Source organism: Rhodnius prolixus, unplaced genomic scaffold (genome assembly GCF_049639745.1).
Source record: "Rhodnius prolixus isolate KJV_2025 unplaced genomic scaffold, Rpr scaffold_8, whole genome shotgun sequence".
NCBI lineage: Eukaryota > Metazoa > Arthropoda > Insecta > Hemiptera > Reduviidae > Rhodnius > Rhodnius prolixus.
The window spans coordinates 8,613,332-8,640,803 of NW_027411593.1; the positions used below are offsets into that span (position 1 = coordinate 8,613,332).

Below are 27,472 nucleotides of genomic sequence, written 5' to 3' on the forward strand. Positions count from 1 at the left end.
GGAGTCGTGTATACTGGATAAATTCTTTTAATTGTTTGTGACGATGATCGAGTTACTGATCCAAATAAATTAGAAATGAACTGTATGAGGAAGACCGTATACGCCATTCGAGTGCTATAGTCCATAGAGTTCCCTGGTTTCTGAGTAACAGGTGATTGTTGTTTCCGAGTGGGCAGAACCTTAAGTTTCTTCCATGTTTGACAGTCTTTTTTTTTGTTACTTTTTAAAACAACAATAATCTGTACAATATGTTGCCATATATTTTGTTTTTTGTTCAGTAAAAACATCTATTTAAAAATGATAAATTACATTAAAAAACACAGAAATATATTCTGTGATGATGAAAATTGTTTATAATTATGGTAAAATTTTCTTAAAAATTAGTTTTTCTTTTTTTCCCCCCCTTTTTTTCTTTGTTTTTAATTACCACAGAAATTACATCAAATTCATCCAAAATTTTCACATTTATTTTATTTTTTTTTGCTCTTTTAAAATACATTAAGAAAATCCGTTTTCCTATCTTTTGTATTTATAAATTTATTAATATTACTTTTTTAAGTTTTTGTTCTATACATATATGTGTGCGAAAGCCAAGTAAATAACATTAAAAATTCTACACATACATTTTTTTTTTAAAATATAAATTATTTGTTTCTTATAACCAGTGAATGTTTAAAAAAATTAAAGTAAAATAATTAAATTTATCAAAAAGTAAAAATTCAGTTAAAGATGAGAATTGTTTTTAAATTCAAGATAAAAAACATTTACTATATATATATTTATTTTTTATATGTACACTTTTAATTTTTTTATATTTATACATATAAAAGATATTACATTTTTATATTTACATAATTACCATCTTAAATACAAAATCTTGTAATTTTGGAAGCAAAAAATGATTAACGATAAAATTATAGAAACACGTTTGATTATTAAGGCTGCCCTTTTTTAAAAAATATATATGTATAATTTCAGTCAAATTCAGTGGCTTTGAAGCAAAATGAAAAATAACGAAAATAATCAAACCTCAAGACGGTTCTGTTTAGTTTTTTTTGTAAGATTAACAAATAAGAAATGCAAATTTTTAAGTAATATTTGCAATTAATAATTTATCGCTATCAAACTTAGTAAAATGTAATCATTGTCCAAAGTTAACACGCAATTTTTCAAACTAAACAAAAGCCAAACAAATACAATTTCTTTTTCCTAAACCTATCTGCCTATAAGAATTTCTTTTACAAAAAAAGAAGCATTTAATTTCAATTTTTCTCCCACTTAAAATTTTGAAAAGAGTTATAAATAATTTGCTTCCTAAACTAAAAGATTTTATTTTGATAATGATTGGAAAAAAAATTCGAAATAAAACATTTGAGTCTAAAAAAGATCTCAAAAATGGCTTAAAATGTAAAGAAAAACCTTATAAACACTAAAATAACAAATAAATTATGTATTTACTAAAACAAATACATGTAATACAACTTTTCCAAATAAATACAGAGATTTTTCCTGCTGACTAGCAACAAGTATAATATTAATCCTAATAACTATACACAATTGAGCATTATGTTAAAATATTGTAGACCAAATTTATGTTGGGAGCTAAAGAAAAAACAAAAGTATATACAAAAAATAAAATAAAATGAAAAAAAAAGAGAAAAAATCTATAAAAGAAAAACTAAACAATGAACTCCCTGTGAAGCCAAAATAATAAAAAACAAATCATGTCATAATGGCACAACAAAATTTTCTGTCAACATATTTGTAAAAATATGTACACTAAACAAAAAAACTATTTAAAAATTAAATATAATATGTACAACAATTTTTATTAGAAAAGATTTCATAATAATAATAAAAAAAAATGAGTTTATTTAAAATTCTTTACAAGACATCTATTTTTCGTAAACTTGCGAATCCTTCCAAAGGAAAATTAAAGTAACTACGTCAGCCGTAGTAGAAAAAAGGATTAACTACGAAGGAAGATTGGATCATGAATCCAATCCAAGGTTTTGGAAGCATAAAAGAACCTGGTCTTAAATCTGATATACAGAAAGATAAACCCAAGGAAAGAAAAATGATTAATTTTTCTTTTTGTTGCTGTGATAGTCAATGCGGAGCATGAAACAAATTTTAAATCCTTCAACGATGGAAATTATTTTAATAAAAATCCAACAACTAATCGAAAACCGTTTGAATAAAACACAGGCTTTGACAAAATAGTAGTACAAAGTCATTCTGAAGTCTGGAAATAAAATAGGATATTAGTAAACCCAGTAATCACTTACTGACAGTGGCAATATAAACAATTCTTGCTTTCAGTTTCATAACTAACAATAGTGCACAATTCACTATTGGCATTGGTCACTTTTTTTTTTTGCTGACGATTCCTTTTTTGAGAATTATACTTCAAATATGCAATGTTTCTGTCAATGATCACACTGAAATAATTTTCTGACTATATCGGAAAATTCAAAAGTGGCTAGAATTGACGACAATGAATAAATATTGCAAATACCCTTTTTTGTATTGGAGAATTGATGGAAATGAAAAAAAAAAGTTTTTTTTTGTATAGAAATCTCGTCAAGCATTTCCAATTCCTTATTATTATTATTTATTTTATCTAAATCAAGAACTTTATATAAATGCATATAGTAATAAAGAGATTACCCTCCTTATGAAATCTAAACGAAATTCCTGTGAGCTGGTGGCTCGCAGGACTGGATATACTCCGTTCAAGACATATTTCCTGCCGTTCATGGTTTCATAAATATTCGGACGGCTGGGCGAACAATGCAACATGGATGAGTAGGGGGTGTTCCTCGCAAGTTTAATAAAAGAACAGCAATTAATTAACATCGAACTAACGTTGTCCAGGAAACAGCCACCCACAAAAGAAAATATAGTTTCCAGAAATGAAGCTCAAACTCTCATCCTTACTGATGTCCCAGGCAGTTATTTTTGACTTTTAGGACCTACATTAACTGAATGGGAACAAAAATGAAAATTAAATTAAGTACACGATGACTGGACAATAGGGACGTGTGATTAAGCTTCAATGGAATTTAGAAATTGTGATACCCAATGCAACGTGGATGAGATAAGGGTGTGCTAGAAGGATTAACCACAAATTTTTTTTTTTTTTTTTTATCTCCAAGTTGCAAAACTAAATTATACAAGCCAAATTTCGGTACATTTCTGCAGTTAGAAATAAGTAGAGCCAAAAGTTGGGAAGTCGTAACTGCTACAGTTGGCGAATTACTACTCGAATTAAATCACCGCTTGATTCAGTGGCTCTCTTTACACAAGCTACCAGACATAACTTTCTCCAAAAGCAACTAAAGAAAAAAAAGAATAGTTCGTTTACCAGTGGATCGTCTAGGAAATGGACACTGCACCCCTCTAGAAATGTCTGGCCGCCTGTGCAGACGATAATGTATCTTTGATAGAAGAACATGAACAAAAAAGGGTAAAAAAGAAAAGATATCTACAGGTATCCTGTAACAAAGGCAAAGATAAAGATAGTAAAACTTACAATTAAAATACTAAGCTTTTGATTGTTCATTTAAATTTAATATAAGTCCAGAAAGAAGTTTCTATTGATTGATATGGGCAGAATTACTGACCAAAATAAAATAAATTAAAACCAGGGTGAGCAAATACTTTTTTATCACAGTAGTTTTAAGATTAAAATAGCCGTTATCCTAGGCCCAACGGAGCTTAGATTAGATCGGTTTCCTTTATTACCGGCAAATTTTCAGAATACCCAACAGAATCAACAGATGACATACCTGAAACCAACAAGATATTCTGCAGATTAAAACAACCAAATTTCATTTTATAATTTGTGCTAAGTACGCCAATATACATCTAAGAGCAACCTTGTAAAGGACTTACGATAAATACAAAATGAGTTAAACAAAAAACTAAATCAAAGTTACAAAAAATAGTAATGAGTGCACAATAAAAAAAGAAATTTTAATGGATGGTATGTGTATATATATTTTTTTTTGTCATGACTTCTCAAATATAAATTTCAAATATATATTTAAATTTAAATTTTTAAAATATCAGTTCTTCTTCTCTCTTTTTTTATCAACTTACTTATAGCAAAGTCCAATAAACATTTTTATTTTTTTAATTACTATTTTCAACAGAGAGATCTACCTACAACCAAACTGTCCTTTCATTAAATTTCACTTTCACCAATAATTTTCCTTTTTTTTAAAAAATATTATATACATATAAAATTATATATATTTATTTACAGTCCGATAAATTCAGTTTTACTTTATTTTTTAAAAATTTTGGAAGGGATAATAATTTTCAGATTAAACTTCATATATATATACAGAGAAACTGTTTTTGTTTTGTCAATAAAAACGAACTAACACACTTCACGAAATAACAAAGAGACTGAGGTTTGAAGATTGAGAACAGGGTACAAAAGTCTCGACTACACTCTAGAGAAAAATGACGGTAAACATTCTGATTATAGTCTTAAGTTTTTTCCTTTCCCCACATAGTCATTTATCAAAATCATAGTCCTTTTTTTTTCTTTAAAAAAAAAATTATTTTTTTATTTGAGACGGTAAATCGTCTTCATGAAGTTTTACTCAAACAATTATTTCACGAATCATACGTCCAGTACGAGAACTGGGTGTAGAATAACCCGATTCAAGTGTTTCATCAAATGACATTGGCATATGGCCTTGTTGTTGCTGGTGTTGTTGTTGTTTCATACTTTCCTCTGGATCCATCATCATGTGATGATCAAGATATGGATCGGGTAAGCCGCTCACATCGTGATATGGCGATTCTAAAAATAAATAAGCGAAATTAGTTTTAAAAAGGAAGTTTTCTGTTAAGAAAAAAGTAATAACTCTTTACACGGAGTAATAAGCAGATTATTAACAAAAATTCGAGATAGTCAATTAATTGATGTTTGAATAAATAGAATCTGAATAAGTTCAATGTTTGCATAATTATGGATTTAAATTAACACATCACGAACTATCGATAAGATAATTTTTATTCCTACAAATCAAAACTTTTTAAAGTCCTCATTTCATTTTCAGATTGCAGAAAGCCGATCTTTTTTCCAGAGCTTCCTGTACACACATTCCGCTTAATTATTGTACAAAATATAACCCAAAATTTGTTTAGCTAGACACACACAACGGTTATCTATAAAACAATTTCGCGCTTTGAAAATATATTTGGATAAAGTCTTGGCTTAAACATAATTTAAGGAGAGTGGATATTCTCAAGTGATATCTAACTTTTGTACAGGTCCCTCTTGCAATTCAATTGGTACTTCATTGCACTGCTTGAGAACAAGCAACTTGAGAAATACAACTTAAATAGTTCCACACATTGTACTACAAGACCCAAGGTCTTATGCGTTCTTCAAGAATCCTCTTTCAAAGGGTCCCAAAAAACCAATGACCTGCCAAGCGTTACTCAGAATAATGACTTCTTTCTTAATGGTCTTTATCAAAGTCCGGAATTTGGAAAAACCGCAGAACAATATGTACACCGTTTCAATCTCTTCGTTTTCAGAATTAACGATCAACCCAACTTTATAGTGTAAACCTTCCGAAAGATATTCCTGTATCCCCGTATTGTCTCTCACAACCTTCAAAATACCTTTTGAGCAACTCACAACTGAGGTCTCTCTCGATACTTAATTAATTTCAATAGAAAACAATTATTTAAGCTTGATGAAAGCTTACTTCATGAATAATAAGAGTTAAATACGTATTTTATGAATAAGTTCTTTTAGCAAGGTTTAAATCTAAGTTACAAAATTCATTCTATGCAACAGTATGTAATAAAATAGTGTAAAACTAATAAAACTTTAATTACTTACTATATATACAATCCTTAGCTAGTTTTGCAGTTAAAATAAAGAAAAAAAATCATCGAGGATTATACTGTTTTAAATATTTCAGAAATGTTTTGCAGAATTAAGTTACTATAAGAAATCTTATTTAATATTAAATCACAGAAGCTTCTTCAACAATAATATTTTTTTTTCTTTTTCTCAAAAAATATCTGATTTTTTTTTTTAAATAACTTATGCCCACTTTATTGGAACACATTTTTAAATATAATTTTTGACCTCTTCTATTCCTGTATTATTTTTAACAAGTAATAAATTTTAACAATATGTACCAATATGATGTTGCCGAAGTGTTTTGTCGGGTGCATATTCTTGACGAGACGGATTGTTACTGCGAGAGTAATCTGGTGATGTAGAAGGTAAAAGATGTGGATAAGGCGCATAATCGTCTACAGTTCCATAGCCTCCATGAGTAAGCGGATCATAAACACCTGGAAAAGAAGTTAAGCTATTAGCACGGTAGAAGTTTAACAGAAAGATGGTCAGGTTTCTAGGACGTAAATATTGTATTACAAGCTTGAATGTAGGCTGGTTTTCAAATTCAAAATCCTTTAGTCATGATTTGAAAATTTTGTATTTTAAGAAAATATGTTGTTACTTGCAGTTTTTTTTTCCAACGTAGGAAATTGAGAAGATAATATATACATTACAGAAGCTCCCATCAATGGATGAGCTTATTCATATCTTTGCTTGGAATTCAATCCACACTTTTGATCATAAACCATGATGAACTCTAATACTGTAAGATCTTAAAAGGTAGGGAGGATCTATCCATTTCTTCAGGGATCTTGGCATACAGAGGGCATCTCTCTCTCAATGGTAGATCAATGGAAACAGAGAGACACTAACAGAATGTTTAGGATGTAGTACTCTTTCTTCTGCTGAGTTGTGAGTTGGGATGTGTCGTATAAGCATAGTTTGAGGGAGATGCCCTCTATATGCCAAGATCCCTGAAGAAGTTTTTTAACTTTATTTTATTATGTGTATGACGCAAAGATTGCTTGATGATTTGCTAATCCACGTGATTGTAAAACCTACTACTTCTGCAGGCTCTACATAAATACAGATAGATAATCTGAGGCACTGAGAGTATGTGTAGTTTTTAAAGAGGGAAACCTAAAGAAATTCTGTCTAAGAATGAAAAAAAATTGTAAATCCACTTCTCTCGCTGAGAAGGCAAATATTCACTTTAAGAAAAAGAAGAATTACTCACTGAAAAGTCAAGAACTATGTAAATTGTACTTCCAAGAAAGTAAACCAACCAACAGTTATTATTAGGGTTATCCTGTTTAAAAGGAAATGAAATAAAAGCTGCCTTACCGTAATGATTATTTCTATCGCTGAGATGATGGTGATGATGTTCCTGTGAGGCAGCCAAATTTGCAGCATTATTTGCTTGGGCTGCCATTTTCATCTGCCATAATGAATCTTGAGAATTTACAGAGCCTCCATTGTTCGAGTTAGAATAACTGTTTTCCATATATCCCATGTTTACCCCTAGGAAATATAATTTATATACATTAAAAATAATTCAAAAAATTGTAGTAGAGTTTAATTTAAAAAAAATTCATTTCCGTACGATTATTTCTAAAAAATTACCTTCAGCCTTATCTTTGCTGGCTGTTAATTTTAAATTAAATTAGTACGCTAGACTATACGATTATTTTTTAAACAAAATATAAATTTACAAGAAAAACTCACATTCTCCTCCATTTGGATGCTGTGGCTGATTAACATGATATCCATAACCGTTTTGTGAAGCATAAATTGCTGTCTGCTTTTGATCATCCAATGCCAGATCCATGGAATGTTCCAATGCCTTGTTTTCCATGCCCGATGCTGGATAATAAGGCGGTGGTGCTTGCTGTACAATACTTGGATGAACACTAAAAATATAGAACGTGAGACAACTGTGATAAATCTTGAAGATTTCATTAAGTATTTTGTAAATAATAGTAAATGACTTAAATTTATTTTTAGGAATAGATAAATATATGAAAAAAATCTTTACTTACGTTGAAGTTTCCATTTCGTAATCCTTACTAGTAGCTTTCTTTACTTGTGTTTTACGACAACAACAGAAAACTACAGCAAGAGCGCTGCAGAGAATGAAAACCACACAGGATACCACTATTGCTACCAGAGTAGGCATGGCTATTGTTGATGCTTCTTTGATATAGGATGGACCAACTGGAATTTCAAACACGCAAAATATAGTATAAAATATAATTCTAATTAACGTCAAACTAAAAATCCATTAAATGAAGTACTCACTTTCTGCTTCAGTATAATCTCCACATGTATCTTTATTAGACTGCAGACAATACCTAACTCTTACTCTGACACTGTCAGCGCCATGATCATCAAGTATATGATCGTCTTGGTTAATTTCTAGAGATCGGCCGGATGTTTTTGCTGCACGTCTGGGCATCAATGATAAAATGGTGGCTTCTCTGCGCGATGAAGCACCAGATGGTGAGAGTGGCATCGTTTCTACCAATCGCCAATCATGGCCATAGACGGAGGTAGATACCTCGACCATTGCGATCTAAAAAAAATGTGAAGAATTACCAATAAAAATAATAAAAAATGGGGATTACTTTAAGAGAATCAAATATTGTTATTAATTTATTACCAATTGTAAACATGTGGCAGCGATGTTAATAGTCAATTCGTGGGATTCTGGATCAAAAGTAACTCTTTGTGGGGTAGGTATGCGGTCAACCTTGGTCATAGCAGCAGCTTCTTCTGAATAATTACTCTGTCCTTTGGTGTTGTATGCTTTCACCTAGATGGTGCAGGGAAAAAAATAAAAAAAATAAATTGAATGTCCATCTAACGATTTTAAAAAAATAATAAAAATTTAATGTAGGCCATTTAACTTTAATAAATAAAAAATACTACAGAGGCGACATTTTGGATGTGATATTCAATTTTTTTTAAAACTAAGCTTATTAAAAGAAAAAATGAATATCTACCAAGTGCAGTTTATAAATTAAAAGATAAATGTTAATTCTGAAGAGTAAGAACTACAGAAATAGTGACCAATAGTTTAAAAGGATCAACAATAGAAACTTTGTTTTTAATATTGTTAGTTCCTCATTCTAGTTTCACAGAGAAAAATAACAATTTTTTGCATGGTAATGAGTAACATGAAAGTAACTGAAATTTTTTGAAATAATAGCTTGGAACTTTACTAAACTTTTTCCAAAACTTCAATTTCTAATTTACCTATTTAAAGGAGTAAATGATCGTAACAAATGTATTTTTGAATAAAACTCTTAGTTACCTTGAACAAATAGCTCTGATGCTGCTCCAGATTAGTAACATTGCACGGATTTTTCGTCTGACAATCAAATTCATGCCAACTTTCAACATTATTACCAGGTTTTCTGGGTGCATAGCAATCATCATTGGGAGCAGTCAAAACTCTTTTATATGAGACAAAGTATTTAGTACTCTGTAAACCACCATTAAATCCCGGTGTCCATTGTAAGGTTATGAATGAATGACCAATTTCTATGGCGGTTAATGCTTCTGGTTTTTCTGGCGGGCCTTTCGGTTGTAACCTGATCAGCGTTTTTACACTACCTAAAGTGTTTGCCACTCTGCAGTAGTATTCCCCGTAGTCAGCTTGACGAACGTGTGATATTTGTAGTATACTAGTATAAATATCTCCGCCGCTTTCGTTTACTGTGGTATTAATTTCATAATGTCCATCAGCTCCGGCTAATAACGGTGCAGTATTTGTGCTGTAGCTCCACTGGAATTCAGGTCGAGGATAAGCTTGAACTTGGCAAATCACTTCTGCTGTTTCTCGTAAATCGTAAGCAACTTTATCGTAGCGATGCAATGTGATAGGTTCATCTACAAACAGGAAATATCTTTTGTATTTATTTTAATAATTAAAACCCTGAACACAAGAAAGAATGAGATGATAATAGCGTTAATTAAATAAATGTGATTGGATGAATGAACATTGGTGAATGGTTTTACACTGCAACCACACGATTTCAAAATATTAAGTTCTAATTCCAACAAAATCAATTAGCAATGAACACAAGACCGAAGAAATGAATTGTAGAGTATTAAAGGATTCACAGACTTGAGGAGCACTGCCTGAATTCGTACATGGGAGCGTTCTTATGTTCATATTAGAACTAATCTTATCCCAAAATAGAGAAATTGAGTAAATGCTATGAATTAATAATCATTAAAAGTATAAAAAGTAAAGCAAACACTGGGAACAAAGAGATCACACCCGTTTATAGCACTGAATTGGCTTGGCTGTTAAGGGAACGATAAATTCCCCAATCTTTCAAGGAGGACAGGAGGACGGTCCGTTTTATATAGCTGACTTTTTTTTTTTCCAAACGATTAAAGATTATATAAAAGATGAAACAAAAAAAAAAACGGAAGACGGAAAATTGTCAGGGTTTTCAGGGTCAGGGTCATAAATCCTATTTCCTGAACCCTGCTGATTCTTAATTTGCGGTTTAAAGTACTTTACATTTGTTAATAACCAATAACATAGTTGGTAGTGTTGGCTTTAAGAGCGGATAAGAAAAAATCGAAACATGATTGCAGCTAGAGATGAGAAAATTAGTTTTGTGGAAAACAACTTTGGGAGAACTATAGTAATAAATTTATTATTATTATTTTATATTATTTTAGTGATTGCAGTGAGAGAGAGAGAGAGAGAGAGAGAGAGAGAGAGAGAGAGAGAGAGAGAGAAAAGAGTAAAACTTTGAAAACTGAAACTCTCCAAATTTTTACGATACCTCATCGCAGTACGTAGCTCGAAAGACGAAACTGAGAAGCCTCATAGAAACTGCCCTTCATTTCCAAAAACCAATACTTTCTAAACCACTTGTTCACGCGTTTTACTTACGTTCAATTCTAAGATGCATCGTAGTTTCTGTGCGTTTCACTTCATTCTCAAAGATACACGCGTAGACTCCACGATCGGCTGGAATCAACTGCATACCGCCAGGTCTTTCTCTACCAATAAATCTCAAAGTACTTTGTACTGTATACACTGCATTGCGGCCTGCGAAAAAGGTGCCTTCATATTTCTACGTAACATACTTGCTACTAATAGCATCATATAATTGATATGGTGAATTAATTGTTTTATTTTACTTACCTTCTGATTCATCTGTTGATATGTCGAAATATTTTGGCGATATCTCTTTGGAATCTTTCAGCCAACGAATCGTAGGCTTTGGTTTTCCCTGAGCACCACAGGTAACACTAAATTCTGTATCGCCAATTCTGTTAACAAAAACGGTTTCGTTTGGTAACTTAAAAGCACTTAAAGAGCCTCATGACGGGCTCTATTCTTCTGAATGAGATTCTTCATGCTTCATTCAAAAGTATTTTAGTAAACCTAACTAATTTAATAAAACATTCCAGAAAATCTTGAAAGTTGTATTAAGAGAAAATTGTGTTAGTTGTACATAATATATTGTAATCACTTCCTTCAAAACTGAATTTCATTTTAAACAAAGCACTGCAAACATTAACCTTAAGGTAAAATGATTTAATAACTTAATAACGTCTATTATTTAATTTAAATTACTAAACACAGAACTAAGATGTAAGAAATACAGCTTACTTATTCATTTGCATTGAGAAGTATCTTTAAACCGGGGGAAAAAAGTAAAATAATCAAGCGAATGGGATAAACTCATCCAATAAAATGTTTTGTATATGATGTGTTTTAACACAGAGACCTACGTAATTCAATATTTCATACATCAAAAGACCATGAAAAATGGCCTCTCCTAGGTTTACGACTAGATGTATCTTATCAAGTATTTTGGTTCATTCAAATATGCCTTCATTAGGGCAGAAAAAATGGTTCAGTTTTAATAATGATAATCTGTCGCCTTACTAAGGTTTTATTTGACACGAAGTATATTAAGTAATATCTTGAAAAATATATGGATTGTAATAACCCTCCCATATATGTGGTTGGGAACATCAGTTATAGCAAGTATGTTTTTATTATTTCTGTCAGTTTCGGATGTTTATAAATCTTCAAAGATTGATTCTCAGTTTAGTGAAAATTTTTTGGACCTGTGTCTATATGAAGAAGTTTTTTTTTTTTTAATGAACAGCTTGAAATGAGAAGGCTACATGTCCAGGTACAACGCAAATTGGGGTCTAAATCCAATGAACAGAACATTTTTCAATCAATTTGGTTTTTTCTTTAAATAAAATAACTTTAATAACATAAGATCATACCTTCTGGTAAGATGTGGCTGCAATTTGACTAGAAAACGAGGTGGTTGGTAGACCGTCAGAACTACGGTCGCTTTTTCGCCATGTCCCATTTCATTGTTGGCTTCACAATGGTATTTCCCCTCGCTGCCAAGATGTGCCGAAGGTATGTTATACTTTGGACCAGTTGCTAAAACTGTAATCTGGGAAGTTGGTGTAGAATCTTCTAATTCTCGCCACCATCTAGAATTTATAAAACAATAAGGCATAAGATGTGCCCTACAACTAAATAGCCAACTTTTAGAACCTACTTTTAACCAATTCTAGCTTACCTATACTGTGGAGTAGGCCATCCGGGAGGTGATGCTGAACAAGTTAGTGTTACACCATTTCCTTCAGATGCTATCGGTCTATCAGGTGTGATTTGTGCTTTACCAGGCCTGTGTCTTACTAACAAGGTTACCGTAGCATTTCCTACTCTGTTACTACGCAGTCTTGTGGTTGTAGTTGGATTTAATATGTTAGTAGCCCTACACATGTAGGTACCAGCAGAATCGGCAGTCACTTTATGCAATTTTAATAGTTCACCACTCTGTCTGAATTCTGGTCGACCTTCTCGCAGCCATTCAACCGTAATTGGCGGTGGATTAGCCGATACATTGCATTTTATTGTGACCATTTCTCCTTCTTCAGCTTCTCGTTGCCTTGCAATCCCAGGACCAGTTTCCACGGTAACCTGCGGTGGATATTGTACGTCTAATAAGACTTCCGCTTCTTTTGGCTGGCCTAAACCATTATCAGCTGAACATTTATATCTTCCAGAATCTTGTACAGTCACCCTCTGGATTGTATGTCTAAATGATGTGGATATAAATCGACCATCGCGTATCCATCTTACATTGTTTACACGTGGTTTTGAGTCGACATTACATTGAAGTACTGCTGTTCCATCTCTTTCAACGCGGATTGGATTTTCTGGCCCTACATCCACTCTAGGAAAATCTGAAACATTATTCATTATAATTAATTCTATTTATTTATCTTTATTTCTGTTTTAAAATTTTACCATTAGTAAGTAAAGTGTTTTTTAAGGTATGAAAGTTTGAGATACTATTCAAAACCATAAACCGTGATGAGCATAATTTAAAAACAAGACTTATCTGAGGATGAGTGCCTCAAAAAATGGATTTAAAGCACACAGTACGAAAAGAATTATTCATATTACTCGGATATTAGTCTTTGATGAAGAATTGTTTAATTAAAGTAACCCACTACAATATAATTAATTGTTCAGTTACAACGAAAAACAGTTAAGTCAACTTTATAACCTTCCGGTTATCTCCTCAGCTGGTCTCAACATCAATGATGCCTCTTTTTTTACAGCAACAAAGCAAAAAAAAAAAAAAAGTTTGAAACGGTTAACATTCCAGCGTGTCAATTTCGGCTGTGGATTGGTTTTATACTGGGAATCTGATGTTTAATAAGTATTTATTTGGAAAAGACTTTTCAATAAATAAACCTTGTCTGTCACACGTTGAAAGAAACTCTTCTTTCACATTTTTTTTTTACAAGTATTTATAATTTAATAATTCAAAAATTTCTTTTGCTCGGAATGGATTGGAACGTTTATTCCAGGAAGTCTTTTTCTTTTTCACAAACAACTGGCGTGAGGAAAATGGAAATATACCAGCTCACGATGACCTGTTCAATGAATAAATAAATAATGTAAATATATAGGAAGTTGCTGTTTCCTGACTTTCCTAGGAATAGAAAAATTTGTCCCACAGGAATTTTACTTCTCTAAAAGGTCGCGCTCTATTTAATCAAGAATTTTGCTCACTTTATTTTATTGTAAAACTAGCTTCTTTTTTTGTTTTGTTTATAAAAAGAAAATAGAATATATAAAACGTCACTTACAATTGACATTCAAATTGACTGTAGTTTCCAATTTTGCACCGGGAGGCATCGCTCTATTCCAAACCACACATCTAAATACTGCACCATCGTCCGCCTTATCCGGTGTTAGTGACAAAGACGACATTACTCCTTGATCTAAGGTACTTCTTATGGCACCTTCTAAAGGTTCTTTTTGGCCAGCCCGGAACCACCTGCATTATAAAAGGGAAGATAAGTTTAAAGGTGAAGGCAAGTTAGTGAAGTCTGATTCTTTACAACAATAATAATAATTTTATAAATAAATACTTCTTTTATTACTTTTCTGTACCAATCGTAACCGAAATATAGAACACCATTAAAAATGTATTTGTCAAATCTTCATTACAAACACTTAGTGTTCCATATTATTGGAAATCTCTCTCAAGAGATTTAAGGTATGAAATATTGGGTTGGTGCAAAAATAATGCAGGTTTTTATATGCAAAAAAAAAAAATTATTATAATTTGTATAAAACTAAGATTATTTATTCAAAATATGTTCCATCATTATCAACACGTAGTTGGCCAACGTGTCAGAAGCATTTTTATTCCAGTTTCTAAAAGATCTTTATTTAAACTCTCAATAAACTCGCGGAAGGCATTTTCGGTTTCACTTCGGTCCCTAAAATTTTTTCCTCTTAAGAAGTTGTCCAAATGTCTAAATAAGTGGAAGTCCGTCGGCGAGAGATCGGGGGAGTATGGAGGGTGCGGAAGTGTTTCATATTTCAATTCCTGAAGTTTCCTGAGAGTTGGCACTGCGATATGTGGCCTGGCGTTATCGTGAAGAAGAATTGGTCCTTTCCGATTCACCAATGCTGGACAAAGATTTTGCAATTTCCTATGCATTTTGTCAATTTCTTGACAATATGTTTCAGCCGTGATTGTTTCGCCAGTATTTAGGAAGCTGTAATGAATAACACCTGCAGTAGACCACCACACTGTCACCATTACTTTTTTCGGGTGCAGGCTTGGTTTCGCGAAATGTTTTGGTGCTTCATCCTTGTCCAGCCACTGGCCTGACCGTCTCCTGTTGTCGTATTGGATCCATTTTTCATCACATGTCACGATTCGATTAAGAAATGGTTCATTTTGGTAGCGCAACAGAAGAGAATTGCAAATTTCAAAACGCCGATGTTTTTGGCTCTGGGTCAATTCGTGAGGTACCCACGTGTCGAGCTTTTTAACTTTACCAATTTGTTCGAGATGGCGAACGACTGTTGAGTGGTCAACACTAACTTCTCTCGCAAAGTCCCGAGTGGTTTTGCGAGGGTTATCTTCCACCAATGGCCTAAGATGGTCGTGATCAACAACAGAGGGCCTACCGCGACCTTCCTTGTCTTCGAGATCAAAATCTCCAACACGAAATTTTTGGAACCATCGCTGCACTGTACATTCACTGATGCTTCCTTCACCCCAAACAACATTGATGTTACGCGCAGTTTGAGCCGCATTTCGACCAAGTTTGAACTCGTAAAAATAAATTTGACGAAAATCTTGTTTTGACATGGTGAATATCGGAGGTCTTAACTCATACAAAATGGAACACAAACTAAACTGATATTTGAGGAAAAACAACATTAATAAACATTGTTTATAATCCATTACCTAGACTGGAGGATTATCTTTGTTTATTTGGCAAGCAGAAGTAAACAAAAGATGAAAGTTCAAAAACCTGCATTATTTTTGCACCAACCCAATATTAAGAACTAGTTCAATTTATTTTTGTTTATTAGTGCTGATAAATAAATCTAACAAAGATAATGTTATATTGTTTTTCATATGAGACAAAAATTAAAAACTTTTTTCTCAAAAAAGGCAAAATATTATTCAACTTTAACCAGCAAACTAGCCTAAAATCTAAGAGGAATACGTAAAAGAGAGGAGGTACTATAAATCAAGTCCAGTAACACGATTGAGCTGATATCAAAAAGTGCAGAGTATGGGGAAAAAGTACAGAAAAGTGCTTTTTCAAATTCTTTTACTTCTTGTAAGAAGGAAGACAGTGCATATTTTAGACTTACGAGTTTTCGACAAAAATATTCTTTACGTATGTCGAAAATACTTGTACGGTAAGGCTCGCATTGCTGGATAATATTAGTTAGAAAATAATGCACCAAATCTACCTGACAATTGGATCTGGGCTGCCTCCACGACTGGCACAAGTAAGTTCCAATGGTTTACCCTCAGTAGCTGTGGGTGTCAAAGATGGCCCAACCTTGGGCGGACCAGGAGGCGTAAGCACTGTCAACTGATACGCCTGGGAGTGTATATCTTTGCCACTGCCGCTTACTTTCAATCGACACTCGAACTTACCGTCATCCCGTTCATAACTGACATTCGATATATGCAGATCGTAGCGACCCTCTTCAGGGCGGAAGTCTAGCCTGAAAAAAAATAAAACTATGTGAATATCATATTTTAATTATAATTTATGAAACAAAAAATGGAAAAAAAAATAATAAAAAAAACAAAATAACATGAATTTTATTTCAAAATAATATAATAAATGAATATATTGAATGAAATCATATTGTTATTTCAATTATTGAACCTCCAAATTTTCATTGAACAATTTATTATAAAAGCAATTTGAAAGAAGGCAAATTTTCAGAACTTTCAAAAGTAAATTTGCATTTCAGATACTACTCAGTTGAAAGGCATCCACAACGTAGATTTTGCTTCTGAAGTGTGTAGTAATTTCTGACATTTCTATTTCAAAAAATGCTTTCTCCTTATTGTAATCATGATTTGATCAATAAAACGAAAGAGAGTAGCCTTCTAAATAGTCTGCTTTTAGCGAAACAGAACTCCTTTTATCTTGTTACTTAATTAATTCCAGGTGCGCCGGCAGTAAATATGTACAGCTCTATACATTGATTAAATAATTACTAATACGGTATGTTGAGCTAAATTGTAATAATTAGCTATTTGATATTTGTGAATCAAATTAACATAAATTGAGAACACATTTGTTCATTTTAGGGCAAAATATTAAATAAAAACGTTTGAAAACTTTTAACGAAAGGAACAACTATGTTACAGTATTCATGTTTTCAGAACTATAGAGACAGAAGGAAAAAGAATAAAACGCTGGCTGCATAATTTTCATCAAATTTTGAACGTCTGCGCACAATGCATTTTTACTGCAATGAAAATTTAAAGATAAGTCTCAAACGTCTTTAGTCCTTTCAAGATACCCCTTCAAATAAATTTTTAAAATAGCATAGAACTTCCATGTACTTCCAATTCTAAAAACAATCTCTTTAACTAAAACTTATAGTTTAAAAAGTTAAGTACAAAGGTTTGAAATTTCTCTAAAATTTATCCATCTATAACTCATTAACTATTACCGCTAAAACATTGCAATTTACACCAGTTATAGAGGAATGTTTTCTCAATAATTCATTAAAATCTGAACAAAACCAAGGGTGAAACAAACTATGAGAATAAGAGGCTGAATTCGTAACACAAATAGTATCTTGAGACGAGGTCAGGCCGCAAATATCTTCCGTCAGAATAGATTGTGCTGGTTTTTAGCGCTGTTATTCTGCTTGGGGTTGTGGGCGAATTATTAAATTAAGTTCGTATAAAGCTTTGGTAAAGGATAAGGTGAGGAATCTAGGTTGGTGAAATTGGGAGAACAATGTTAAGTACATATTCCAAAAAACGAGATCATGGAAGACTCAGGGAGAGATACAAGGATTGACTGTAATGATAAAGGTGAAAGAAATTATATGAAAATTGAACCACGTATCACATTATATTCGTAATAATATTAAATTGAACCTTTATAATTATTAAGTATAAATTCCTCTGAAGAATAACAAATTCATCCATGGACATCAAAAAAATAACGATTATTTCAACTTTTCTTGATTACAGAATTTTGATTCCCGACAGCAACAATATAAATTAGAAGTTGAGCTTTTTTTAAAAAACTAGAATAATGTTTACTTCTTTATTATTTCTAGTACTAAAGAGAAAATATATTATGAGACAACTAGAACAAAGGCAAAATATATATGTACTCGTTTGTGCGCATATTCATAAGACGGAGGGCGAAGAGAGCTTTGCATCCAATTTTAGCTTCCAGCTTTGCTGGAACAATGGATATAAAGCAGCAAAAAAGGGAATAGTCCCGTTAGAAACGAAACATAAGGTCACTTTGTTAAACCGGAACATTCAGTAGTCATTTGTTGACTTTTTTTTTGTCCTTTCTTTAGGGTAATTAATGTTTTTAGTCCGATTCCAAGAGAGAATTATAATTTTTTAAATTTATTTATTAATGTATCTTTTTTTAAATATTAAGAAAGCTTTTTCTATTGCTCATTAGCCAATCATAAAGTTTATTTTTGTTTTCGCATATAAAATTTAAAAAAATAACAAAAAGCGCGATACAATATCTGAGAAAAAGATCGGCAAGACTAAATCAGGAAGGAAGTCACTTTAGGAAGAATTTAAAGATCAATCCTGCTGAGGCTAGTTAGTATTAAAGGAAGGAAGTAATAGTAATTTGGCCAACTGCTGCGAATTAGGAGAGCAGAAGAGGATGGTGCTGGAGCCAGATTAAAACGATGGGATGGCATGAGAGATAACCAAAAAAAGAACTTAGACTGCAGCCAAAGGATGAATTTGGTCTCAGACTCGCAGTGGAATGTTCTTGATAAATATTTTAACCTTCGCAAATGGTTGGAAAAAAAAGGGGGGACTCAGAGGAAGATGAAGAATGATGTTTGTGCCATCTTGTATGTATTGGAATTATCCAGCATAGGCTTATGGCTAAAACTCAAAAGTGGTTATGATAGTGAAAACAGACTGTTCAATGATTTCACATACAATGACCATTTAATTTCTTTAATGTTCCAAAAATTTGAATTCCTTGTGAGAAGTCTACAGCAAGGAAAGCTGACTGTGGTTAAAGAAGGCAAAGCATCAGACGTGTCCTACTGAAGCGATTACTTCGTAGACTTTTTGAAAATTCTTTTTAATTTATCTTCAGCTGCATGTAGTAGTGGCATCAGAAGTTTAAGTGGTGCTGATGAATCTTTTTTTTTTTTAAAATTAAAAGTTTTACAGGGCTGTATCGACTAGAAAATACAGACGGATTGGTGCGCATCTCTTGAGAATAATGAATGAAAAGCAGGGAGGCCAAGTACACTCGTCACTGAGTTGTTGCCAAAGAGCTCTGGCTGTTTCCTCTTTTAAGGTTATCCTCCGATTAGTTCGGTCAGCTGTGAATCTTTAACTGATTCAAATCGATTCTAGATTTATCGGGGCAAAATTGACTTTGCCCCTACCCCCCAGAAAGATAAGAACCAATAAAAAAGTATTAATAATATTTCTAAGAAAACCCTTTAACTTCTTTTATTATAAATAAATAACCATAAAATTTCTAATAATAATTTAATGACTAAGCAATCATATTTAGAGTTTTCTTTTTGGACAGCGCTGCAAAGAAAGTAATAAATTTTAACAACTGGCTTCCTTCTGTTTTAATCAAAATTTAAATAATTTAAACAATTAAATCAATTTATCTTAATTCCTTGAGACATACTTTTTAATTTAATTTTCTGTTAAAGCCTGAATATAATAAAATCCTGGACTTAATTAGATTAAAATAGCCTTAAAACTTTTTAGAACTGTGCTGAAATTCAGTAATGTAATAAAATGAAAAAGACAAGAAGAAATATCTTTCGTTATTTTAAAAATCCTCTAATTAGTAAGTTCTCCTTTTTTCAATAATGTCAACAAACTTTTATAAAAAGTAGAAAATTTTTTTTTATAAGATAGATGACTTTAAAGAAGTTTAATCTGTGAAGGTAAAGAGAGAATAATGTAGAATATTATTAATAGAATTATGTAGAATATAACTGAATAATAAAGTATTTCTTTTTTGTGTCTTTATTAGATGAATTATCTCAGTCCCATTCGGTGGAAATGTTTTCAGAACTTATCGTACTCGTGAATAGATTTGACTAAGTCACTCAATGGGCACTCAGCATGGTCTGGGTAAGAGATTAGTGGCGGAGTAAGCACGTGGAGTTGCACTAGAAGAGGATTTTTGGATGGCCTTAAGTAAATAACTCTTCAGCCCTGTCCCTCGCTGGGACAGTTCCAGGGATAGCCGCCCGAAAAAATATGGGCTTCTTCGAATGATCACCCTAAGATACTGCAAGTGAATAGTTCCTGCTCAAACAACTAACCTCACAATTAGCTCTGCGTGCTATAACCACCATTCACGGATATATTAGGAGAGCCCTAGTTATTCCTCAGTCTCAAATGATGTTAAAAAGAAAGGTTACAGTAAAATAATGGTAAAAGATTCGATGTCTACAAAAATAACTCCTCTTTTTTTTTCTTTTTAGGTCACCAGTATAACATGTTGTTTCCCAATAATACGCTAGAACAAAGTAGTGTAAAAACTACTCGCACTTCAACAAACTAGGCCACAAATCCTTCTTTTCCTTTAGTGTTTTTAACAGAGCCATCATCTTTTGTCAACTGGATGACATTCTATATTACATTCTTTTCTTCTTCTAGTGTTTTGTTTGTCATCATCTTTAGAGGTGTCACATTTCCTCTCTCTCTCTCTCTCTCTCTCTCCCTATGCTTTCCACAGCGTAACGAAACATAAGAGAGAGAACGGTAAATTTCTAGTATCAAAACTCAAACAATTCACACACATAAGTTTAGATATCAAAACATGTTGACATTTCTGGAAAAGGATATTCTAACAATGTTGACCGGTTCATAAATTGGGACAACGCTGATATTTCCTTTAGCTTAAACAAATATATCTAACGTGTTCTCACGTATCATTGACTGATTGATTTTTTTTTTAAACTTGTTATGAAATATTCCCAACGCTTAGCTCTAATTGTTTTCCTTTATTAAACTAATTAAGACCCACTTCTTAAATTTTGTTACTTTCTCCAATTCATTGTAAGTAGAATTACTGCATTTGCACAGATTTCAGACTCTGTTTCCGTAGGAAATAAACGGAGAATCGCAGGACGATGTAATATTTTTTGTTTAACCACAAATTTCATAAATAATAAGTCACCTTTTTACCTAAATTCTCAATTACGTCTTACAACCCTATTTACTTTATACAAATTGAAATATAAAATGGTTCTAAAAAGTTATATAAGTATACTGTTATATATGGTTGCTTCGAAGAACAGCTATCATAAAAACTTTTATAACAGTCAGTATTGATGATGTACGGCTTTACCATGGTTTTATAACTTGATGAAACAGTACTAAACAGTGGGGTAATATTACTATTTTATTGCTGCTATTTCTCAAGATAACAGCAGAGATGTTCTTTGTACAGAATCAGACCACAAAGTGGACCCAGACAGTATACACACATTTTCAATATTCTATCTCATTGTGTACCCTAAGAACAAAAGGCTAGATTCATCAGAACTGCCCGCATTTGTGAGATTGTCAGACTGAAATTAGGGTAGACTAATTAGTTGTTAATTTTAATCTATCTTCAGGATTGAATATTTAAGGTACCTCTAAGGAGATAATAGTGAATGGTGCAGCTGCTAGATATTTTCTTGTTTCTTGATTAGTCTTTTCTCTTCTTTGAATTTTACTAAGAACGTTTAATCATCAACAAGAGAAACCAACCGTACATTGAAACGTTCAATTTGACTGATTATATTCACCACATATGTGTACCATCAAAACCTAGTGCAAGCTCTTGGACAACAACTATGTTACTTGCAAAGCCTGATAAAACTGTGGAATAAACTAGTTACAATTGAGTGCAACGTATCACACCGAAGCGTTTGCTTGCTTTTATGGGCTGCTGGGTCCAGTTGATAGTGGTCAAGACAGATATTTCCTTGCCTGAATCATGTTTTGAGGCACCTCTTCACTCATCTTGGGCCTTTCTTTTATTTGAGGGCGTAGCATGAACGAGATTTCTCTCACTGAGCCTCCCACAAAGCCTTCAGCGTCGAGAGGCGCTTCTCAAGCGTTTTGAGGCCTACTTATGAGCATGATACCCAGCACTGGAACAACTGGGAAGATGGCTTAGAATAGATCCTTGTCAGACCCAGTGACCGTCCGTCCGGCTCACTCCCATTGCCACTCAATCGGAGTAAAAGTAAAGTAATCGCCTATTTTTACAGGCGGGGCTTAACGTATAACTACCAATTAGGTGTCGTGGATTGATCGAATCCAAGTATTTCAGGGTATCATGAGTAGATGAGGCAGCCATTATTTCCACCTAAAATAGAACATGTTACAGATCCCATAGGACATTTGGGGTATCCTCCCAGTTAAGTGCAGAGTACAGTAATCAAATTATATTCTTATTTTTCTACATAATAGCCTGCAGATTTATGTTTTATTACATACTTAGGACAATGATTTGACTTAAGGAGAGTTCTGGGATACTAAAGGAAATTGGGACTTTCAAATTTCTATCAGAAAGCACAATTTCATTAAAGCGATTGTATTTCTGTTGCAACAGACTTTAACATTTTTGCAAACTTGGGATTCTACGAGTAATAATGTTTCAATTGAATACAACGACGGATTCAAGTAGTTCCAATCAAAGTACAAAGGTACCCTGGAAAAGCTTCCTTAAATCAATCAATTTTATTCAAAAGAGTGAAAGGGCCCTTTGATGTTCATTTTCTCATGGGACATCGTTGGAACTATCATCGGGAAATTCGCAAATGATAATAACACTAATAATAATAATAATAATAAAGAAATATCTCCTCCTCTCTCTTTCATTGTGGAGAAAATGTTGGCTAAAATATCATCTCAGGCCTTTTATCTCTCACAAGGTTTATTGAGTTCATAAAATTTTTACTGTATATACTTGAGATATAGCCGGATATCTGTTAGTAGCAGATAGACTAAACTAAAAGAAGTTTTTATACTTTTCTTTTTTGTAGTTTTTCATCTGAGATTAATGTTGACCAATCGAGTGATAACTTGGACGGTTAGCACCTAGTTACTGAACTGATAGAGAGTGACAAATGGTACTTCGTTGTGCTTCGTTTGGCAGGATAAGCCTTGTGTGGAAATATACTCTCTTTTCTTTCTTACTCGTCCAAAAGTACTTTCAGTATCTTAGCTTTTCAGAAAAGTTTATTTTATTCTTTTTTCTGAAAAAAGAAAAACTTTTTCTCAGTATAACGTAAAAAAGCCTATCTATACAAACATTTAAAATCTTTCAACTATATCCGTTAGTTGCGTTTTAAGAAGTACCATTCAAGATAAAATATATTAGAAGACTTTTATCAAACAATACAACACTGATTAGTAAGTGTAATTAGAAGGTATCTTTGATTTTATCCATCGTAACATGCATGTTTATTGTATCCCTGATTGGTTACCAATCTTCATCCATCAACAGAGATTAATCTGTTTCGTATGGTGAGTTTCACTTCACTTACGTAACTGTCTCGCAATACTTACTTAGTCAGTAAGTGTTGTGGCTAGACGGAAACATAAGTGAAGTCGAAATTTCTACCCCAAACTGATTAATCGGCCCTGTAATTTTGGATAAAAGTCTCCGAGAATACAAAGAAATATGCATGCTACTTATCCAGCACTGTGGATCTAACCAAAATTTCAAATTCCCTTCCCTAAAATATGTGTATAAATTATTGAAAATATGTTACAAGATATTTGGACCTACTAAAGATTTTACAATTTTTAATGCCAGATTGAAATTGTACATTAAAATATATATTAATTTATGAAAACTATTTGAACATTACTGTCATAAATTTGTGAATAACTAAGCTTAAATAATAATTAATGATTTTGCTGAGAAAATAGTAATAATTTAAATTAATTTAATAGTAAATAAAAATTTGAAACGTTAATTTAAATCTATACACTGAATTTTTAATCACTTTTAGCTAGATAAAACAACGCTACGTTAAAATTTAATCATATTTTGATAAAATATAAGTATTGGGCCAACTGAGCGGCCTTTGGCTTAATAAAAGAATCCAGTATTGATCATAGTTTTAAAGCAAAATGGCTGTTGGCGATGACGATGGTAAAGGATCAATGGAATAACAATGGTTTATTGGAAAATGAAAAGAGTTGCCAAGCAGAAATATACAACAAGACACTCCAAGGCTAAAAGGGCAGAACCGACCTTAGAAGGAGGCGGTGGTAGCAGAGAAGTGGCTAAAGGGGAATACTGGCTGGAGAAGAGGGGTGAGGAGCCTGTACTTGAATGGAAACAAGAGTCGATTAAGGTTAAGATAGGCACAGCGGTTAGGATATACCAATGGGCAGAGTCCGTGAGGGTGTTCACAGAAAGGTGAGTGGAGAGGCGGTGGTGGCAAAGTACTCGGTGGTCTGAACCCAGAGTAATTGGCCCAATGGGCTAACAACACTTTCCCACTTATTTAGCCACCGGAAAATTGGTCACATATTCACTCGTTATGGGAATGTGTGGAATATAACATTTTATATTAATTTTACCCAACACTTGCGAGTTCTTTTGAAAATAATGTATTTGGTAAGAAAAAAAAAATTATTTAAAACCCGTTGAAGTAATTAAACTAGATGATATTTCTAAACTATTTATCTCCAAATTAAATAATGAGTTGGGATGTGCCTATTTTGATCCTAATAGCAATATAAGAAAAATGTTTAAACTGCCTGCCTATTCTACCGTTTTTCCAGCCGAACTGATCGCCATTCATCAGGTTATGGTATACTCTTACACTTTGAATGCCACAGATATCACCATATTTAGTGATGGTAGAAGCGTCTTAGAGATGCCCTGTATCATTGGAAGTTGGCATCAGCTAATCATTTAATAATTAACATTGCCGAAGCTCTTTTAAATCTGAAAAATCAAGGAAAGAACATTAATTTTGGTTGGTGCAAAGCTCATTGTGGTATTTGTAACAATGAAACGGTAGATTTACTTGCTAAGGAGGCCAGTAGTTCTGGTGAATACTTAGCGATCCATCTTCCACCATCAGATTTAAAAGGCTGGGTAAAAAGAAGAATCATGGAAAAATGGCAGTGGAAACTTGAAAATTCGGATAAGGGCTTATTTTACAAAACCATGGTACCACAGGTTAACCATAAAGTATGGTTTAAAGATGGTTATTTTGGCAAAAGAATTGTTACCATAATAAATAGAATGCGAGTAAACCATGGTATTTGTAGGTCATATTTGTTTAGAATTGGTAAATTGGTCTCTCCTCTTTGTAGGAGATGTAATGAGACGCAGGATTTTTGAACACATAGTTATGATTACAAAATAAAATTACAACAAAGAAAGGGAAAAGTTTGTTTAATGAGATCTCGAGATATTGCACTGTTCCCCTCTATTTTAAGGAGATAATATTCTCAAATATCATCTATGTGTATTCCTCTTTGGTAGAGTTTATTAAAAATTACAATATTTAAAAACCTACCAGCCAGTTATTGCTAAAAACAAATACAAGTTGTTGATTGTTTAATAGTGTAAACACTGATACCAAAAAAAAAGAAGAAAGTAATTAAACGTTTTTTCGGGAAATTCTATCAAAAACATGTTGGTGCGACACTCTTACGACTTCCTCAAACGGGAATAATTTAAAATATTTGCACATTTCTAAAACAAGCATTTCTTTCTGGTGACTTTTTGAATCCAAAATTTTATTTTATGCCGAATCCTACGAAATATAAAATTTAAACGCAACTTTTTGTGATTATGCGATTCTTTTCTTTCTTTCAACATTATTTTACAACTATTATTCACTGTCTATGCTGCAGTTAGATAGTCTTTCCCGGAAAATCTACGACCACTGCACAATTCCTTAACTCGAATCTATTTTTCTTTAATTAATTTCAGAAAATAACGATCTTACCCCCACAATTTTTTAATAAAGAAACAAAAAAGGGAAGTAATAAAGTGGGAAAAAAAGTACATCAAAAAGAAGTTGATAATAATTGTAAGCAAGAAAAGTTAACTGACAACTTCTTTTAAATTTTAATAATGTCTAATTAAAAATTTTCTCAAATAATTTTAATGAACTGAACTAATTTTTCTTTTCTTAAAAAATATGATTTTTTTTCTCTTTTTTTAATTTTTCTGTAAGTTGGAAAGATTTTATGAATGTGCTAATCAAATATTACTTTTTATCTTGAAATGGCAGAGAAGAAAGTACACCAAGCCGACTGAGGAAACAATCTGTAAGAGTGGGTTTCTCGGTTAGTTAACTGCGATTGACTAAGGTCACACTTAAGGCAGAGGATCAACGAGAGCCGGGGAAGATGGACGGCCATATTGATAGCAGAACCACCAGTATTGGCCACAATGGAAGTTCGGTCAGGTCGACTATTTTACATGACTCCGAATCCTGGACAGGGCATGGCTGTTTTATGGAATACTTAGCCTGCATGGGGGAAACGCCCTAATGATACTTGTATTTTTCGGAGACTCGTCCAGAGACGAAGCTGAACATACCACTCTTTAACTTTGCTTGAAGTGGCTCGCGGAAAGGAAGAACATTATGGACGTTGCAGGAGTTATTGAAACTTTGCTGAGGTGCAAAGAAAACTGGTATATCATCGCCTTCAATGTTAAGATGTTCAAGAAGAAGAGGAAGGATATGGAGAGGTTCCACAGATAAGAAGTATCCGTTTATAAGAATGTAGCGAGTAATATACGAGGTGCCACCTTCACGAAGAAATATCTTAAGGTGGTACCGTGGAGAAAACAACCTGAAACAAGAGGTTTTTTTTTAGTGGGTAACGTTGCAATCACTAGTTTGCGTCAAGAGGCCTCTGACACTTCAGAGAAAAAGTGGGATAGAATACTTTAAATGTCAAGATTTTCCAATCAGAACTAGAAGCGTTGTCAATCAATACAATACGCCTCTTATATTCAAGGTATGGGGTTGATTTATCTCCAGCAAAAGAATTAAATAGTCTCCCCATTTGCGTTGCAGTCTTCGGCATTTAGGACAACCATAGGAGAACATATCGCAAAATCGACTAGTCATCGTACTAGACCTTTCAAAGGAATGCTACGAGGGTCGTTTGAAAAGTCCGTGCAAAAATAAAAACTACTTAATTTTTTGGGGTAAACCTTTTTTATTTTTCAACATAGTCTCCTTTTAGGCTTATACACTTCGTCCAACGCTGCTCTAGTTTGTTGATCCCTTCCGAATAATAGGATTTGTCCAAGTCTGAAAAATAGCCATTCGTTTCTGCAATCACCTTCTCGTTTGAATAAAATCTTTTTCCCGCCAGCCATTTCCTCATATTGGGGAACAAATAGTAGTCCGAGGGAGCCAAGTCTGGAGAATAGGGGGATGTGAAACGAGTTGGAACCCTATTTCCATTAATTTTGCGACCACAACTGCTGAGGTGTGAGCTGGTGCGTTGTCGTGATGGAAAAGGACTTCTTTGT

General features: G+C 32.9%; 1 protein-coding gene across 11 annotated transcripts in view; it reads right to left on the reverse strand.

The window, feature by feature from the left end:
* Positions 1-444: 444 nt before the first annotated feature.
* Positions 445-27,472, reverse strand: part of LOC141450812 (contactin-2-like) — a 346,236-nt gene continuing 319,208 nt past the window's right edge. For 4 of the 11 annotated variants that reach the window (XM_074121640.1, XM_074121632.1, XM_074121643.1 and 1 more), the window contains 16 exons: positions 16,188-16,448; positions 14,048-14,238; positions 12,463-13,132; positions 12,155-12,373; positions 11,052-11,179; positions 10,797-10,970; positions 9,195-9,772; positions 8,541-8,693; positions 8,180-8,453; positions 7,921-8,095; positions 7,607-7,791; positions 7,505-7,525; positions 7,226-7,402; positions 6,178-6,336; positions 5,873-5,890; positions 445-4,819 (listed from right to left, as the gene is read on the reverse strand). In XM_074121640.1, coding sequence (XP_073977741.1) covers positions 4,617-4,819; positions 5,873-5,890; positions 6,178-6,336; positions 7,226-7,402; positions 7,505-7,525; positions 7,607-7,791; positions 7,921-8,095; positions 8,180-8,453; positions 8,541-8,693; positions 9,195-9,772; positions 10,797-10,970; positions 11,052-11,179; positions 12,155-12,373; positions 12,463-13,132; positions 14,048-14,238; positions 16,188-16,448 — 3,586 coding nt within the window. In that variant the 3' untranslated portion in view covers positions 445-4,616. The remainder of the gene's footprint in view (positions 4,820-5,872; positions 5,891-6,177; positions 6,337-7,225; positions 7,403-7,504; positions 7,526-7,606; positions 7,792-7,920; positions 8,096-8,179; positions 8,454-8,540; positions 8,694-9,194; positions 9,773-10,796; positions 10,971-11,051; positions 11,180-12,154; positions 12,374-12,462; positions 13,133-14,047; positions 14,239-16,187; positions 16,449-27,472) is intronic. The other 7 variants (XM_074121633.1, XM_074121638.1, XM_074121637.1 and 4 more) reach the window with 7 other exon arrangements.